General features: G+C 60.6%; 1 protein-coding gene across 2 annotated transcripts; it reads left to right on the top strand.

Annotated features, from left to right (window-relative positions):
* The first annotated feature begins 1,578 nt into the window (after window positions 1-1,578).
* On the top strand, window positions 1,579-14,912 carry RRP1 (ribosomal RNA processing 1). 2 transcript variants are annotated; one of them, XM_039245501.1, is made up of 13 exons: window positions 1,579-1,762; window positions 2,873-2,955; window positions 3,989-4,046; window positions 4,847-4,932; window positions 6,520-6,581; window positions 8,626-8,755; window positions 8,846-8,910; window positions 9,126-9,289; window positions 11,858-11,937; window positions 12,450-12,547; window positions 12,723-12,742; window positions 13,525-13,638; window positions 14,357-14,912. In XM_039245501.1, the coding sequence occupies exons 1-13, from the start codon at window positions 1,630-1,632 to the stop codon at window positions 14,551-14,553; spliced, it is 1,290 nt and encodes a 429-aa protein (XP_039101432.1). In that variant the 5' UTR covers window positions 1,579-1,629; the 3' UTR covers window positions 14,554-14,912. The 2 variants fall into 2 exon arrangements, with proteins under 2 accessions (XP_039101432.1, XP_039101434.1); XM_039245503.1 differs by having other exon boundaries at window positions 13,525-13,634; window positions 14,357-14,485.
* Window positions 14,913-16,848: the final 1,936 nt, after the last annotated feature.

Raw genomic sequence — 16,848 nt, 5'->3', positions numbered from 1 at the left:
TTCTGTACTATAATCTAACATCTAGCCTGTATGCAAGCTTTCCCAATTGTTTCCAAAATGACCTTTCAGCTTTTTCTTTGAACCAGGATCCAGTCGATATTTGTAGGTTTCATTCTCCGTCCTTTATATGCTCATTCATTCCTTCCTTGTTTATGACATTAACTTGTGAAGAGAACAGGATAGCTGTCCGGTAACTGTCCCAGACCCGGGTTCACGACTGTTTTCTCACACTCTGTAGAGGGCCTTCCTCTGCAGGGGTGCAGACCTAAAGGCTGGGCAAGGTTCCGGCCAGCCTGTGCTGCAAGTGATGCTGGTGTTAGTGAGCCCTCTCAACCCTAGAGGCCAATGGTTATTCCTTGTTGCACTTTCTTGAGACGTTGACGTTGACAATGACCACACCATTGCAACATCTGACCAGAAAAGCCCTCATAGCAACAGAGCGTCTAGAAGACTACATGCAGCACGTCCCCTTCCCTGCCTGTGACCAGCGGCTGAGCACATACCAGACCCCACCCGTGACCATGCACTCTGCCTGCCCTCTTACACGCACCTTTGAGGCTGTCTCTAGAAAACTCTAGAAAACACCCTTGAGGCTGTCCATCTTGCCAGCGGTGGAGAGGCCAGTTAGTAAAGCTGGAGTCCGCTGTGTCCCAATAGCCAGCACCCAGAGCAAATTTCTACCTTTCTCTTTCCCGAACCCTCCTCTCTTGAGCTCTTGGCTTCTCTTGAGATGTTTAACCCAGGCTCTGGTCCGACGACAGCGCTGGCAAACCCAGCCCTGAGCTGCGCTTCAAGGGCCCCTCGATTCCTGGGAGCAAGCAGTTGGCCAGGCAGCGCCAGGGCTTCCCTGCCTTTCCTGAGTTAGCGGCTGTGACAGACCCTTCGGGAAGACTGGTACACGGTGCCCTGGTGGTGCCAGGCCATTTGGGGTGCGGCCGACACCCCCTCCCCGAGACATGTTTTTCCTCCGTTGTTGCCTTTTCAGATGTCTGTCGCCTGCATCAAGGGTCGGGGGCGCTGCACGGGCCCCTCTGCTTGCTCTCTGGCTTCCCTTGCTGAGAGCCCCCCTCACTGGCGGAGTGAACTGCAGCCCCCTAAATGTCTGGCACACGCTTAATGACCTCTTCCTCTTTTTTTTTTTTTTCAAGTTTATTTATTTATTTTGAGAGGGGGAGAGAGAGAGCTCACGCGCCCGCACGCTGGGGGAGGGGGAGAGAGAGGGAAAGACCGAGAATTCCAAGCCGACTCGGCACTGCCAGCACGGAGCCCCATGCAGGGCTCGATCTCACCGACGCTGAGATCGGGACCTGAGCCTAAATGAAGATTCCTGACACTCAACCGACAGAGCCACCCAGGCGCCCCATAATGGTCTCTCTTTAACCCCGAGCGTCCAGGGCGCAGGGTCACCCTGCAGAGCCAGGCGAAGCGGCCATTCTGGACCGGCCGCTAGGCGGCGGTATTTGCTCCCCGCGAGAGGCCGGCGCGGTCCGTGACGTCATTCGCGCGCGCCGAGCGAGGGCGGTAACGTCACGCGCACGACCCAGAGAGAGCGGCGCGGTCTGTGACGTCACGCGCGCGCCCAGGCGAAGCGACGTGGTCCCGGGTGTGCGGGGGTCGGTGGCTTTCGCCATGGGTCCCCGCGTGCAGTTGCCCCCGGAGATCCAGCTGGCCCAGCGTCTGGCGGGGAACGAGCAGGTGACGCGGGACCGGGCGGTCAGGAAGCTCCGGAAATACATCGTCGCCAGGACTCAGCGGGCGGCAGGTTGGCGCGGGCCTGGCGGGGCGGGGGCGGGGGCGCCTTGCGGGGTGGGACCGCGGCGGGGGTCGCGGGGCGGCTGGGGGCCGGAGGAGGCGCGGGCCGGGTGGGGCCTGCGAACCACGCGGGACCTCCACCTCCACGTGGCCGGGCCGGCGCGGCGGGGCCTCCGAGTGCCGCTCCCCACGCTCCCCTCCCCTGCCCGCCGAGCTCTCGGCCTGCGTCCCCTCCCCTCCGCAGCCACCTGCGGCCCCGCGGGGGCGGTGACCACGTGTTCCTCTTCGTGGAACCCCCTCTCCAGGTCTTAGCTCCTTTTCTCAGCCCAGAATCCCCGCTCCGGGAACCGGCGCCGTCATCAGGCCGTGTGTCCCCGTATCTCTGCTACCCGGGGTTTGGGCGCTCGGCTTTTCCCCTCAGTGCGGCATTTGTTGCCGTCGGCAGTTTCCTCTTTGTGTAATTATTGGGTTTGATGTGAGTTAACTGCAGTGTAGCCTCTGCCAGGGCAGAGCACATGCTTCTTGTGAACTGGTCTCTTTTAACGCTGGCTCTGAAAACGTGGCCTGTATCAGCAGCTTCAGCGTCACTCGGACTTGTGTTCGAAATGCAAATTATTGAGTCCCATTCTAGCCCTAATGAGTCCGGAACCCTCCAGGTGAGTCCGTTCCTGGTGCTAAAGTCAGAAACGTGGCTTCCGGAACGGAGTGCCAGGCCCTTATGTAGGATCTCTGTAAATATTTCAAGCGATTCTCTATGTCTCCCTTACTAATCTGAATGGTTTAACTTTTTCTTTTAAAATTTGAAGCCTGGCACAAAAGTGCGCACACGCCAAGTGCAGAGCTGAGTGACTTAGGACCATCAAATTCCCGTTGTGTTGAGAGTCCAGAAATGGAATACAGATACTTGTAGGTTCTTGTTTATTGAATGAATGAATGGCCGTTGCCTGGGAGACTAGGCCCAGGCCCAGCGGGTTCTGAGCCAAGAGGATGGCATGGGAGGAGACGGCCAGGTGCCCTTACGGTGCGAGGCTTTGATGTAATTCAGGGAGTCGCTTTTCTCTGGCTTTGTTCCTGGCGTTAAAACCTTGGCTTTACTTGAGTGTTGCCGATCCCGGTGCAGGTGGTTTCACTCACGATGAGCTGCTGAAGGTCTGGAAAGGACTGTTTTACTGCATGTGGATGCAGGACAAGCCACTCCTCCAGGTGAGTGTGTGTGTGTGTGTGGTGGGGGGCAGGGGCCAGCAGAAGCCGGAGCAGCGGGATCAGTGGGTGGACAGATGGGCATTTCATGTGGCCCAAGACACTGGGTGCAGTTTTACAGCTTTGATGCTTTTTTTTTGTTTTTCATTAAGAACATTTTTTTGAATTAAATATGAAACTACCCTACGATCCAGCAATTGCACTACTAGGTATTTGTTGAAGGGGTACAAGTGGGCTGTTTCGAAGGCGCACATGCACCCCCATATTTATAGCAGCGCTATCCACAGTAGCCAAAGTATGGAGAGCGCCCAAATGTGCATCGATGGATGAATGGATAAAGAAGATGTGGGTTATGTATACAATGGATTATTACTCGGCAGTTGAAAAGAATGAAATCTTGCCTTTTGCAACTACGTGGATGGAACCAGAGAGTATTATGCTAAGGGAAATTAGAGAAAGACCGTTACTATGTGATTTCACTCATATGAGGAATTTACGGTACAAAACAGATGAACGTAAGGGAAGGGAAGCAAAAATGATATAAAAATAGAGAGCAGGGCAAAATATAAGAGACTCTTTAGAGAATAAACAGAGGGTTGTGGGAGGGGCGATGGGCCAAATGGGTGAGGGGCATTAAGGCATCTCCTCCTGAAATCATTGTTGCACTATATGCTGACTAACTTGGATGTAAATTAAAAAAAACAGTGAAATAAGTAGATAAACAAGAAACCCAAAAAATATTGTAATAACATCCTTTTACATGAAAAAAATTTTTTAATATTTATTTTTGAGACAGAACATGAGTGGGGAGGGGCAGAGAGAGGGAGACATAGAATCAGAATCAGGCTCCAGGCTTCAAGCTGTCAGCACACAGCCCGATGCAGGGCTCGAACTCAAGAGCCGTGAGATCATGATCTGAGCAGAAGTCAGATGTTTGACCTGCTGAGCCCCCCGGGCACCCCCCTCTCTGCTGTGGCTTCTTGTAAGACCACGTTTCTTCAGGGTCTGAGAGTGATTTTCACTGTGTACCACACAGGAGGAACTAGGGAGGACCATTTCCCAGCTCATCCATGCTTTTCAGAGCACAGAGGCACGTGAGTACCCTTGCCCTGGGGAGGCCCTGGGATGAGGGCAGAGCTGCTGGGCGCCAGCTGCCAGGCGTGGGGGGCTGGCGTCCCGAGACCGAGAGCCAGCGGGAGCCCCTGCTCGGGCTGCTGCTGCGCTCCCTGCAGAGTTCTGTGGTGCCCAACTCCAGGTGCCCAACAAGGCGTGGGCAGGGCTGGTTCCTCGAGGCCTTGCTCCTGGCTGTGCAGACGCTGTCCTCACCTGTTCATCCCTCTGTGTGTCTGTGTCCTGAGCTCTTCTTACAAGGACACCAGTCAGATTGGCTTAGGGCCACATCACTGCTCGCATTTTACCTTCATCACCTCTTTAAAGACCTGATCTTCAGATAAAGTTATTCCAAGATTCTGGGGTTAGGGCTTCGACGTGCATTTGGGGGACACAGCCTGTCGCACTGTGTGTGTGACTTCGTGTTATCCGTAGTGTCATGTGCCTGAGCGGGTTAGCGGGTGTGGGGGCCAGGTGTCAGGGGCGGGTGCTGGCTGGAGCAGCCCCTTCACTGGCTGGCGGCTTTGCCAGCTCTGTGCGCCTGTTCTTCAGAGGCCGTGGCTGCGGTTTGAGGTTGTAGCTGGGCTCTGCTTGCCATCTGAGGTCCCCCTAGTCCCCTTTCTAAGCCTGGTTCTGACCCTGCTTCTGAGCTCCACGGCCTGGGGCTGGGGACCCGGGGTTGGCCGCGCATGCCGTCCTGACCGCGTTTCCCCACACTCTGTCACCTCGCTTCTGAGAGCAGCCTCTGCGTTCCCGTGACCCCCTTCTGGCCTCTCTCCTTCAGGGCACCTGTTCCTTCAGACGTTCTGGCAAACCATGAACCGCGAGTGGCCTGGCATTGACAGACTGCGCCTGGATAAGTTCTACATGGTGAGGAGGGCCCCGCGGTGCCAGTGGGGGAGGGGCAGGGCGCAGGGTGGGGGCACAGCACCAAGGGGTGTGGCCTCTGAGCCTTTCCTGCCCTGACGGCCTTGAGGGGAGCACGGGCCTGGGCCTCTCCAGCACCCACCCCATCTCAGGGCTGGCGAGCGCAAGGACGCTTCAGAACTTGATGCGCGGGTTTTGGTCTAGAGCAGGGGTGTCTGGGGGGAGTTGGTGGCGCATCCCTGGTGAAGCAGCCGTGGACTTGTGGGAGCCGGCAAGCCTGCGTGAGGTTCATGCCCGCGGCCCAGACCCTCGGGGCCACAGCGGGCTCCCGCCTGTGATACCTTTCTCTGTGTGAGGATGAGTCACCTGGTAGTTATAGGTGGGGTCGCCGGTTTCCACACGCTGCCTTCCTGTGAACGTAGGTTCCTGCGAACTTGGGCTACTCGTTTGCTGACAGAAATGCAGGAAAAGTGGAGCTTTATAGACTCGGGATCTCGCCGCCCTCCCTCCTCCCCACGTGGACCACAGTCTCGTTACTGCAGTGGTGTCCGCTGGGACTTGGGCCAGGGTTGCTAGCTGAGGGCAGGCCCCAGTGGGGGAACGCGGTGGGGTGCTGGCTGGGCCTCGCTGGGGACGGGCCCTGCGGGGCTCTCCTTACTCGGATTGGCTGCCAGCCCAGATGGGGCCGTGTGGACACTGTGTGTCGCAGGTGTCAAGGTGAGAGCCAGCCAGCGGGCAGGGCATGGAGCTCAGGAAGGAAGGAGGGTGGGCGCTAGAACCTTCAGGGCAGGGCCACGGTGGCTGGGTGCTCACACGGGGTACAGGCTTATGGGACAGAGGGGCTTCTGTGTAAGTTGGCTCCCCGTCCCCTGAGACGTAGCTGCTGTGACCCCGGCAGGATGGCGTCTGTGCTAGGTGGGGGCCCGTGTGAGTGCGGCCAGCAGCACAGCCCTGCCTTGGGCACCGGGAGTGATGGCACATGGGCCCTTGTGTCCCCAGGGACTGGGTCTTCTGGGCGCCAGCTGTGCCCTGTGCGCCCTCTGTCCCTTCGCTACTGCCGGACCCCTCAGGGCGTGCTGCTTCGCCTCTGGACGGGAGGGAGACCGGGTGGAAGGGCAGTTGTAGCGGGGAGTTGCGGGAGGAGTCAGGACTCGATGTGAAGGGTGAGAGCGAGCAGATGCGTCCAGTGTTGGGGAGAGCAGTCCTTGGGGGACCCAGGGGGGCCGTCCTGTTTCAGACCCGGTTTTCCCAAAGTGCTTGGCCTCCCCGGGGGGACCCGCACGTGGTTCCCTGCTCCCAGTGCTGAAACGAGACACTTCCGTTTGGCTTCTGATTCTGGCGCTGCCAGCACCCCTGAACGTGTCCCCTGAGAGCTGGAATTCCCGGTGCTTTTGGAAGGCAGTGACATCCCATCGTGGGGGCAGCGGTGCCTTCTCCGGACTCAGAGCCCCGAAGGCTTGCTGTCCTGTCCGACTGCAGCTCTGGGGGGCCTGCTCTGCGCTTTGGGCCCCAGGGGTGACCGGGGCGGAGGGGATTCTGGGGAAGCCGGCACTCTGCTCCCACTAACGAGGGTCTCCGTTCATGCCACAGCTCATGCGGATGGTCCTGAGCGAGTCCTTGAAGGCCCTGAAGATGCAGGGGTGGGAAGAAAGGTCAGTACCACCACGCATCCTGAGCCGCTGTGCTGCTCCGGGCGAGCCTGCGTTCCTTCATGGGGGGGCTGGGTCATGTGTTTCTTCTGTAGTTTGTCACAAAAGAGAAGTCAGCCTTCCCGTTAAAGGTGACCCGATGGTGCTTCATGTGAAGGGATTTATAAAATTATAGTTGGTTCTTGTGTTTGTGGGAATGAGTGTTTTCAGCCTCGCTGGTTGGTGAGTTCTTGCTCTGAATCCAAGTTGAGTTCTCATTATAAATAACCTAATCCTGTTTCTCAGCGTGGTTCACACACAGCTAAGGCGCTTTTGTTTTTAGTATAAGGTGGTGCGTTTGGTTCTGTTATTGTGCTATTTGTGTCTAGTTGTAGACATTTTTAATTCATTCAGACTTGACACTTTTGACAGTGGCGTCTGTAATGGGGAGGTCAGCGTGCCCCGTATCAGGAGCCCCAGGTCTGCAGCCAGCCAGGGGCTCCCCCGGCTCCAGGCCCAAGCCCTCCTCCCCACTCCTGGGACCATGCCCGGCAAGGCCACCTGGGCAGTGTGTCCCAGTGGTGGCAGCCACTGTCGACGCCTCCAGGAGGCGGGCCGAGATCCGCGGCACCAGATGGGTTTCTGAGTTGCCCTTTTAAAGCTTTTAAAATTAAAATTGTTTCTTTACGCTTGTTTTCTCGTGAGAGTGACACGTTCCCAGTGTAAGGAGCTCAGAACGCTTCTGTGAGCGTTGAACGGCAATGCTAAGTGCAGCAGATAACGAGGTGCTGCCGGGGTCTGCGTGCGGGGCAGGAGGTGCAGATGACGCGTGAAGACGCCCTCGCGTCCGCATTCTGCTGCGTGGTGTCGGGGTGGGGCAAGGGGAGGGGGTCGGAAATGATGTGTCCTGAATGGTCTTGTGACTAAGAATTGTATGCCAAAGGAACTCATTTTAAGTATGTGGACCCTAAAACCACTGCCTCCGGCCGCTGCCGCACCAGGCGTGTGTCCGGCCCAGGCGGTTCGTCCTCTGCGGAGGCGCCGTCCTTGGCCCTGGGGTGCGTTCTCGCACGTAAACACGCTCAGCAGGAGCAGACCGTAGTCCCTGATCATGAGTGACTTCGCGTTTAGGGAGGGGTGCCTCTGCTTGTGAGTGATTCTGGGGGCCCCGAGGCCAGCCTGCCCACCGGACAGGATTTGGGTCCCCGTAGGTGGCCGGTGCCTATGCAGAGCATCATGTTAAAGGGACGTCTTATTTCTGTTAACTCTGGTTGCCCTCCTTGCCGGGAATCGAATGCAAAGATCGTTTAGAAGAAGCTGGTCACCTCCCGCTGGCCTGGGGTCAGCAGTGCTGCCTGTCCCCGCCCAGCCGGCCCACGCGGTTGCCTGAGCCTGGTTACTGGCACTGGCCTGGGTGAGGGGTCCCTTTGCTGAGCCGCCAGCGGCACCCTTCCCCAGCCGGTGAGTCCCCTGAGCGGCCCAGCATCGCTTCATCCACGCGGCTCGTTACAGAAGGCGCGTTTTACTGTCAGGCGAAGGGAATGCTAGTTACCAAGCGCCTCGATGCATCTAGAGTGGCAGAGACTGGTCGCCAGGGCTCTCTAACCTTGGAGCCCCAGGCCTCTGAGGCCACGGAGACCAGCATGCTGGGGGGGTGGCAGACCGGGCCACGCACTCTGTGGAACCAGGGAACCGGCCTCCCGCCTCCTCTCCTTGGGCTCTGTCCTGGTGTGCCTTCCCCATGAGGACACAGCAGTGCGACACGAGCTGGGGCAGCCTCTCGTCACGCCAGGCCCCACCACGGTGACAGAAGGGAAGGCCTTTGGAGCTGAGATGCAGTCTTGCCCCACGTGCGGGCGCCGACAGCGGTCCCACCTCTGTAATTACAAGTCCTTTGTGCCGGGACAGACCCGGATCACCATGGCGGCACCCGCGGAAGGCAGCGCCTTGGAAGGGGGGAGCTTGCCCGTGATGGTGCCCCGTCGGAGCTCCGCACTGGGTAGAGGGTCCTTGCTGGGGTCGTCGCCCGCGGGGGCCGCCTGCCGTACCTGCCTGTCTCCCTCCTCAGGCAGGTGGAGCAGCTGCTGGAGCTGCTGACAACGGAGATCCTGCACCCCGACAGCCAGGCCCCCAACGGGGTGAAGAGCCATTTCCTTGAGATCTTCCTGGAGGAGCTGAGCAAAGTGGGCGCCGCTGAGGTGAGGATGGTGGCTGAGGGTGGCGGCCGAGCCCCTGGCCTGTGTTCAGGCATGAAGGCCTCAGGCCGTGCCTGTCTCTTTCCTCCGTAGCTGACGGCGGACCAGAACCTCAAGTTTATCGAGCCCTTCTGCAGAATCGCCGCCCAGACTAAGGAGTGAGTGGCAGGGGCTTCCCCGGCCAGTTCTTTCTCATGGAGTTCCCTCGGGGTGCCCACCTCTGGGAAGGCGCGGCTCCCGTTCGGGGAGAGAGGCCAAGTCCCTTGTGCATGACGGGGGCACGGGGGGCGGGGAGGGGCATGGCCGCGTGGGTGGGGATGGATGGATGGGCGTCCACCTAACTGGCCCGCTTCCGGCTCCGGCCTCCCCGCAGCTCCCTGGTCTTGCATAACATCACTCGGGGCGTCTTTGAAACGATCGTGGAACAGGCGCCGTTTGCCATCGAGGACCTCATGAACGAGCTGGAGGCGCACGAGGGGGGCGGGCCGTCGGAGGACGAGCGGGAGCGGCACGTGCCGTCCAAGGAGTCGCGCAGAGGTGAGGGTCACAGCGCAGCCAGCGTGCCGGCGCCTGTCCTGGCCCGGCAGGCTTTGGGGGCTTGCTGGGGTCCCTGCCTTCGCCTCTGGCCTGGTCCCCGTGTTCTGAGCTGTCCCCCAGCCTCTGTCCTCGGCCCGGCAGACCCGGGCGGCCTTCAGAAACCAGCATGTGGGTCCCCCCCAGCCTCTCTTCCCAGGACGCTGTTCTGACTCCCTGGCTCCTTTCTGACTTCGGATCCTCCCAGCGCCTCTGCCCTGCTTACGCCTCCTCTCCGGTCCTTGCCCTCTGTCGCTGGGCCCACCCGGCCCACCCTGTCTAAACACAGCCTCCCAGCCCCTGCCTGGCCTCGTTCACTGGGTTTCTCTGCAAGATGCCGCATTTTCTGGCACAAATCACTTAAAGTTAGATAAGTCACTTTTGTCGGTTTTGCCCCACCGGATGTTGGCTCCCCCAGGACGGGGAGTTCTGTTGCTCATGGCTGTGTCCCCAGTGCCGGGAGTAGCACCAGGTACAGACGAGGTGCCCACAAGCTGGGGCGGGTGAGTGAGTGCTGGGGTGCACCGCTGGGAGACGGGCTGTGGGTGACGTCCCACAGAAGGACTTGGGGTCTCTTTGGAGTCTTGATGCTAATGTGGGTCCTTGTGGGACGTCACTTGATCTCAGGTGGCCTGTGGCCTGGGTTGTGGCCTGTGGCTGCAGGGGTGCGTCTGCCACCAGCTTCAGGACTCTCCCTGCCCCTGACTCTGCGAGAATACACAGTAAACAGAGTTTACTACGGTAACCATTCTAAGCGTTCAGTTGGGTGGTGGTATGCGGTCATGCGGTTGCGCAGCTGTCCCCAGTGTCTGGCTCTGGAACTTTCCATCTTTCCATACTGAATCTCTGTCCCTGTTAAACCCTGACCCCTCTCCCCTCAGCCACTCGCCCCCCTCGCTCTCCATCTCTGTGACTCTGGTTGCTCTGGGGCCTCATATAAGGGGATCCCACGGTACGCGGCCACAGCTGCTTTCACTCAGCGTCACATCCTCACGCACACGTCTGTGTTTCTCTACTTTGTTTCCCTTGAAGGTTGAATAGTGTTCCGCTGCGTATAGACCACGTTATGTGCATCCAGCCCCCCTGGGGTGATTTCCACATCGTGGCTATTAAGAATGCAGCAGTGAACGTGGCTGAACAAGGATCTCTCGGAGTCCGTGTTTCAGTTCTCGGGGGCAAATCCCCCAAGGTGGGATTGTGGGTCACATGTAATTCCTTAAATTTTATGAGGACCCCCCGACACGTGGTTTTCACAGCAGCTGCGCCATTTTGCATTCCCACCAGCCATGCACGGGGGTCCGGTGTCCTGTTGGCGGGAGCCTCCCCGTGGGCGTGAGGGTGTCTTGCTGTGGCTTTGGTCTGCGTGTCCCTGACGATCGGGACATCCGAGGTGCAGAGCATCCTCGTGCGCTTGGTGGTTCCAGGCCTTTGGTTTTGGGTGGGGCAGGGGTGCTGCTGAGCCTCGGGCTCCCCGTGCATCCTGGACGCTCACGCCTGGTCGGGTGTGTGGTTTGCAGGTATCTTCTTCCTTTCGTGTGCTGCCTTCTGATAGCAGCTTTCAGCGCACAGAAGTTTTCATTCTCATAAAGTTCAGGTGGCCTGTCCCTTGTCACGTGCGTCTTCTGGGCCACACCTGAGAAGTCCTGCTGTGTCTGGGCTCATGAAGGTCTTGCTGTTTTTTCTCGGACGTTTATCGTTTGAGTTCTTGCACGTAGCGCTTTCATCCACGTGAAGCCGATCTTTGTGTCTGGTGCCAGGTCAGGACCCAGCCTCGCGCTCTCGCACGTGGATGTCCGGTTTTCCCAGCTCTGTCCGTGGAAGAGCCGTCCTTCCCCAGTGAATGGTCCTAGGGCCCTTACGGAAGGTCATTTGACTGCGTAGATTCAAGGGTCCATCCCCCCCCCCCCACCCCTGTGGGTCTTCACGCGCCCTGCAGAGCTTCTGGCGGCTGTGTTCGTATTCCCCACCCCCCGCGCCCCCTGCGTTTGATCCCGCCGCCCTGCACGCCCTGCCCATCCTCCTCCATGGCCGAGTCGCCCCGACACAGGCGGATCCAGCAGTGTCCTGCAGGCTCCCAAGCCTGCCTGTGGCCTCGCCGCCCCATCTCTGTCATACACGCCTGCCTGGTGTCCAGAACCCTTCTGGAGGCAGCGACAGCACAGCCCCGAGTGGTCTGAACACGGTCTTTGTGGCCCAAGATCAGGGCCGTCCTGTGGTGGCGGGATCTAGCCCCCCTTCCTTGCCTCTGGACCTTCTGACGCTACGTTGGCTACGTAAGACGCGCACTGTGATTCTCTCATAGTTTCGCTCTCAGGCCTGCTCAGGCCCCGCCTCCTCTGGGACGTCGCTTTCATTTCCGGGCCTGCACTGGCACCTTGCCCCTCAGTGTGAGGCCGCCGGTACCCCCACCGCGGCCTGCACCTGCCTGGGTCCCGGGCCCTGGCACATGGGGCTCCGGGTTCCCAGGTGTTCATGTTGGGGTCCCCTGCACACTGGGCGCGGGCACCTGTTCACGGGGCCCTTTTATTCCAGGCTCTGTGCGCGGGGCCGCACCTGACACAAGTGACGAGCTGGCGGGAGACGGCGAGGACAGCACGGGCCCCGTCCTCCAGGTGGGTGGCCTGGGCTCGCGCCCTGGCTCCAGCCCCTCAGGTGCAGCAGCACGGAGTCCCTGCAAGTGCCATGCTCGCTGCTGCCTCTCGGAGCACTGGGCTCGGAATCAGAGCCCGGTGAACAGACCTGTGGCTTCGGGCCCGTTGGGATCGCACAGTGCTTACTACTAACTTTTCAAATGTTGATTCCTTGTTAAGCGAGTAAGAATTAGGTGTCCCGGCCAAAGTAGCATCTGTCAGAGTTAACGTGACGTGTCTTCTGCTCTTCTTCAGGTGGCTGCCCGGGGTGGGGGTGGGGGCGTCACAGAGAGGCCGGCCCGCTTGGGCCCCTCACGTTGTGGGCGGCACTGGGGTCGCGCTCACTGCCTCACACGTGTACACAATCAGCATTAGCGGAGGGGACTCGAGGACGCCATCAGGGCACGTTCTTGTGACCCGGTCCCTGTGCTCTCTGCTCGGTTCCCGTTCCCAGAGCACCTGGGAGGTGACCGGCATCTGTTTTTGGGCAACAGTTTGATTACGAGGCGGTGGCCAGCAGACTGTTCGCAGCGGCCAGTCAGCGGGACACCCCTTCCCAGAACAGGAAGCGCCTCTACAAGGTGATCCGGAAGTGAGTTGCCCTTCCCTCCACCCTTGGCCTCACCCTGGCCCCTTGGCCTGGTGCCTCCCCTCCGTCCTGACCTCAGAGCACGGGTGGGGGGCTCCCTGCGGGGTGGCTCGTGCACACGGGGCCCGGCCTCCACCCTCGTGCAGCGGCCGCGCTGAGCGCCCGTCTCTCTTTCCAGGCTGCAGGACCTCGCTGAAGGTGAGCACCTCAGGCCAAGACCGCAGCCTTGTCGTCCCGGCGAGCCCCGGCTCTCCTCGTCTTCCCGGCACGACTGGCCTGCGGGGGCGGGGGCTCCTGCCGCTCGCCCTGGCCCAGCGCACGGGCTCAGCCCCGCTTGTGACCCCGCGCGGGTCCCCGGGCAGGGTGCCCGAGAATCTGGGTGCGTAGGGAGTTCTCAGGCCCGCCCTGCTGCCCGCACGCCGTGTGGACTGCAGCGCCTCTCAGGGTGTGGCCAGAGGGGCTGGTGACGGGGCTTCTTCTGAAGGATGTCTTCTCCGCTTGTGACTGGAGATGGACCCTCCCCTGCCTCCCCTCGAGAAGCGTAAACAGTGGCGTCGGGAGGGTGTCCGGTTCCACCGTCGGGGCTTCCCATTATCGGGTGTCTCCCTCCCCCCATCACACCCTACCTCCAACTGCTTTGTGCTCCCCGTGAGCCGAAGTTCGGGGTGTTTAGGGAAGATTCACGTACGGTGACGTGTGTATGTCTGGTGGGTTTCACACGCACCGCCCCTGCCAGCATAGGGAACAGCGCCGTTGGCCCGGAGGGGCTCTTGGCGCTCTCAGCATGAGGTTTTTAGAGAATGCATCAGGTAGGTGCCGAAGGGACCCGCCCGCCCCACTTCCTGCCGGAGCCCGTGGAGATTTCTCGCACGGGGTGCCCAGAGGTGGCCCACACCCATGTGGCGGTTTGCAGCCCTGAACTCACAGCATCAGCATCACAACCCGCCTTCTGCCTCCTGATCACCTGCCTTGGTCCTTAGGACTTTTCCCTGAGGAGGACGTTCCAGAAAAGGCCTACAGGTACCTGCAGGAAGGGGGGCGGGAGAGGAAGACGAAGAAGCGTCTGCCCAAATCCGGGTCGCAGAACAAGGCAGGTAGGACTCGCGGTGCCTGCTGGTGACGGGGCTCTGGTGCCGGCTGGCTGTCTCCCTTCTGTTGCCCCTTCACCCCGGCTTGTGCACGGCACTGGGGTTAGGCCCCTGCCAGGCGCTGCTCGGAGCCCCCACGCCCTGCAGCACCGGGCACGGGGCTGCGTGTTGCCGCGGACGCGGGCTGTGTGTGGCGGCCCCACCCCGGCCACGAGCCCTCTGTGTTCGCTCACGGGGGCTGAACGTCTCATGTCCTGGTGTCCACCCGGTGAGGGGTCTCCCGGGTCACCCCAGCTGCTGCTCATGCCAGGCCACCTCCGCTCGGTGGGCTTACATCTGGCCCAGCTCGTGCGGCGATGCCAGGCGGGCCCCCCAGGCCCTGTCACCGGCCTGGTCATGCAGCAGGTTGGCTCTGCCCCAGCCTGTGTTCCAAGCCTCCTCGCCCCTCGAGTCGCCCCTTCCCTCTCCTGAGCCCGCCCGCTGGCTTTCCTGAAGGTCTGCGTCTGGTCCGCCTGCCCGGCCGGGAGCCACCGTGACCTCACGTGACCTCCGTGCTGCTGGGATGCTCCCGAGCCCATCAGTGCTTCTGTGTTTCTATGTCGGGTTTCTTTGTATGTCTGTGTGTCCCATGTGTGGCCCTGGAGCCAGCAGCACTTTTGCTTAGGATGCAAGTGAGGTAACCAGGCCTCCCCGGTGCCTTGTTCACGTGGCCTCGCTGTTGTAGGGAAAGGCGGCAAGGAGGACTTACGTCCGGACCTGAGCTCCGGATCGGAGAGGATGTTGCGGCGGCGGCGGCGGCGGGGCTCAGGGGCTGAGCGCACTGGACCCCAGGAGCAGACCGGGGGCCCAGCTGTGCAAGGAGCTCGGAAGAGGCGGCAGCGGCGGCCTCGGGCGGGGGCCAGAGTGAAGGTGGCCGATTGACAGGAGCCACAGATGACGAAGCAGCAGCCGCTACGGAGCCAGAAGGGACCCCACCAGGTCCAGCACGAGCCGGGAGGCGCTTCCCCTGTGGCCCCTCTGCTTTGTGCTGAGGTGAGGGGGGCCCAGGCCCGTGGGGGGCCCTGCTCCTAGACTGTGTCCCGGAAGGCAGCAGCTCCTGACCTGCTGTGTCCGCGGAGGGTCTGGTCCCTCGCTCGTGCCTGCGTCCCAGAAAGTGCTGACGCTGTGCTGACCTTGGTCAGGAACCCTTGAGACGTGAAACTGCCCTGCGGACAGCGCTCCCTGTCCGGGCACCAGCCTCACCCGGGTGTCTCTGAATAAAACGCTGTGCAGCTCTTTGCCGCCGCGTCCCGCTTCTGGTGCGTTTGTGCGGGAAGACTCCCCCGGGGTAAACTGCTTCGTTCCCAGTAGCCTTTATGTCTCGTACCTGTTTTGTGGAAGAAAAGTTCACACAAGTCTCAGAATTTGGAAGAGGACACCAAGCGCTAACTGGTTTTCCGGATGTCCTCTTCGTACACTTGTGTCTGGAGCTGACCGTGAGCGGTTCTGTCGGCCCCCCTGCTTGGCACTGGCGTGTCCCAGGCAGGGGGTTGGCTCTGCTCGTCCCTCACTTGTGGGCAGACCCGCGGTGCCCGTCTCCCCTCGGCGCCTTTAAATTCCGTCTCAGCCCCGCTGCTCGTCCTCAAGGCTCTGAGGGAGGCACTGTGTGTTGCCGGACCCTGCCCAGGACCCTGACCCGAACCGGGGTGCTGTGAGGAGCCCCTGGCCCAGGAATGCGGATCAGAAGGACCGTAGGTGTGAGTCAGTGCCATGTGGCTTCCCCGTGGCCTCCAGGCAGTGCTGCGGCCACGGTCAGGGCTGCACTGGTGACAGGTGGGCGCCCCTGGGTCGGCCAGCCGGGTCCCTGCTGGGCTGAGGTGTGTGGGTGAGCCGAGTGAGAGACCCGTACAGTCTCTAACTGAAGCCCGGTCCCTCAAGCTGCTGCCTGCTGGGGCAGGCGCGCCCTGGGCCCCCAGTCAGCTCAGTTGGGTGGGCAGAGCGGGGGGCTGATGGGTTCCCCTGGAGGGTACAGTTCTGCTCTTCAGGCGACTGGGGAAGACCAGCACACCCAGCACACCTTGGGCCCGGGCAGGGGCCAGGCGGACACGCGGAGGCCTGGTCTCTTCCCCGGCAGGCGCCCCGGGACCAGGTGCCGCTGCCGTCTGTGCAGGCTTGTGTGCGCGGCGGGGACGGCCTACGCCTCATTGTTTTGGTTGAAATTTCTTTGGTTAAAAGGTGAGGAAACAACCACAGTAGGAAGTTCTGAAAAAACGAAAATCCCACCTGATTGCAGCCCTCAAACTAGAGTATTCGTGGCTTCCTCTGTGCTGTTTTTAGGTGGTTCCCCGACCCGCTGTGGTCCTTCTCTTATCAACTGCGTTGTGCGGCCGGCGTAACCGTCGGCTCCTGGCTGCCTGTGGGCGGCTTGCGGCGGCTCCTGTCTCCCTGGCCGTGTCACTCCCTGTCAGGACAGGCCCTCCGTGGGCCAGTCAGGGAAACCCCAGGAGGCAGTGGAAGGTGATGGTCACCCAGAGCCCCCAGGAGAGCCAGTGTCCAGAGGAGGGTGTTGTGTTTACCACCCGTGTATTCTTGTAAGGCCCCGTTAATGAGCTGTCACTCACACACCTCACAAGTCACCCGTGTCGAGCGTACAGCCCCGTGGTTCAGAGTCGTGTAGCCATCTGCGTTCCAGCATTTTGTCCTGAAGCAGACCAGTGTCCTTGAGCTGTCTCTCTCCACCCCCCGCCCCCTGCTCCACCTCTGGCCATCCCTAACCCATTTTTCTGTCTGCCTGTTCCGGACTTTCCAGATGGGATCATCTCACGTGGGTCTTCCGTGTGCAGCTCCTTTGACGTAGCACCTTTTCCGTGGTCATCCGCGTGGTCACACGGCACACGTACCAGGGTTCCACTCCCTGTGGCTGAGTGGCATTGTGTTGTGTGGATGCCCAGGTTTTTGTGACACCTTCCTTAGCTGAAACGGCATAAAGCAGAAAAGCATTTACCGTTAATTTACGTGGGAAGTTTTTTGACGGTTTCCAAATTCACAAATCGCTTAGCCTTTCTGCTCCCCAGGACTCATTTCGCTAATGGACACACACGTCAGTCGTGTTGAGGCCGGTGCTCATGGGCACACTGCTCACGGGCACGGCGCCCATGGGCACGGCGCTCACGGGACACTGCTCACGGGTACGGCGCCCACGGGCACCGCTCCGCGGGGGGGGGGGGGGGGGGGGGG

This window comes from Hyaena hyaena, unplaced genomic scaffold (genome assembly GCF_003009895.1).
Source record: "Hyaena hyaena isolate Hyena2069 unplaced genomic scaffold, ASM300989v1 scaffold_254, whole genome shotgun sequence".
NCBI lineage: Eukaryota > Metazoa > Chordata > Mammalia > Carnivora > Hyaenidae > Hyaena > Hyaena hyaena.
The sequence above is the reverse complement of the archived record's forward strand: the minus strand, read 5'-3'. Positions and strand labels throughout refer to the sequence as shown.

Coding starts and splice junctions, on each gene's coding strand:
- RRP1 (XM_039245501.1), top strand. CDS start 1,630: ATGGGTCCCCGCGTGCAGTTGCCCCCGGAGATCCAGCTGGCCCAGCGT. Junction 4,933..6,519: donor GCCTGGATAAGTTCTACATG/GTGAGGAGGGCC, acceptor TTCATGCCACAG/CTCATGCGGATGGTCCTGAG. Junction 8,911..9,125: donor ATCGCCGCCCAGACTAAGGA/GTGAGTGGCAGG, acceptor GCCTCCCCGCAG/CTCCCTGGTCTTGCATAACA.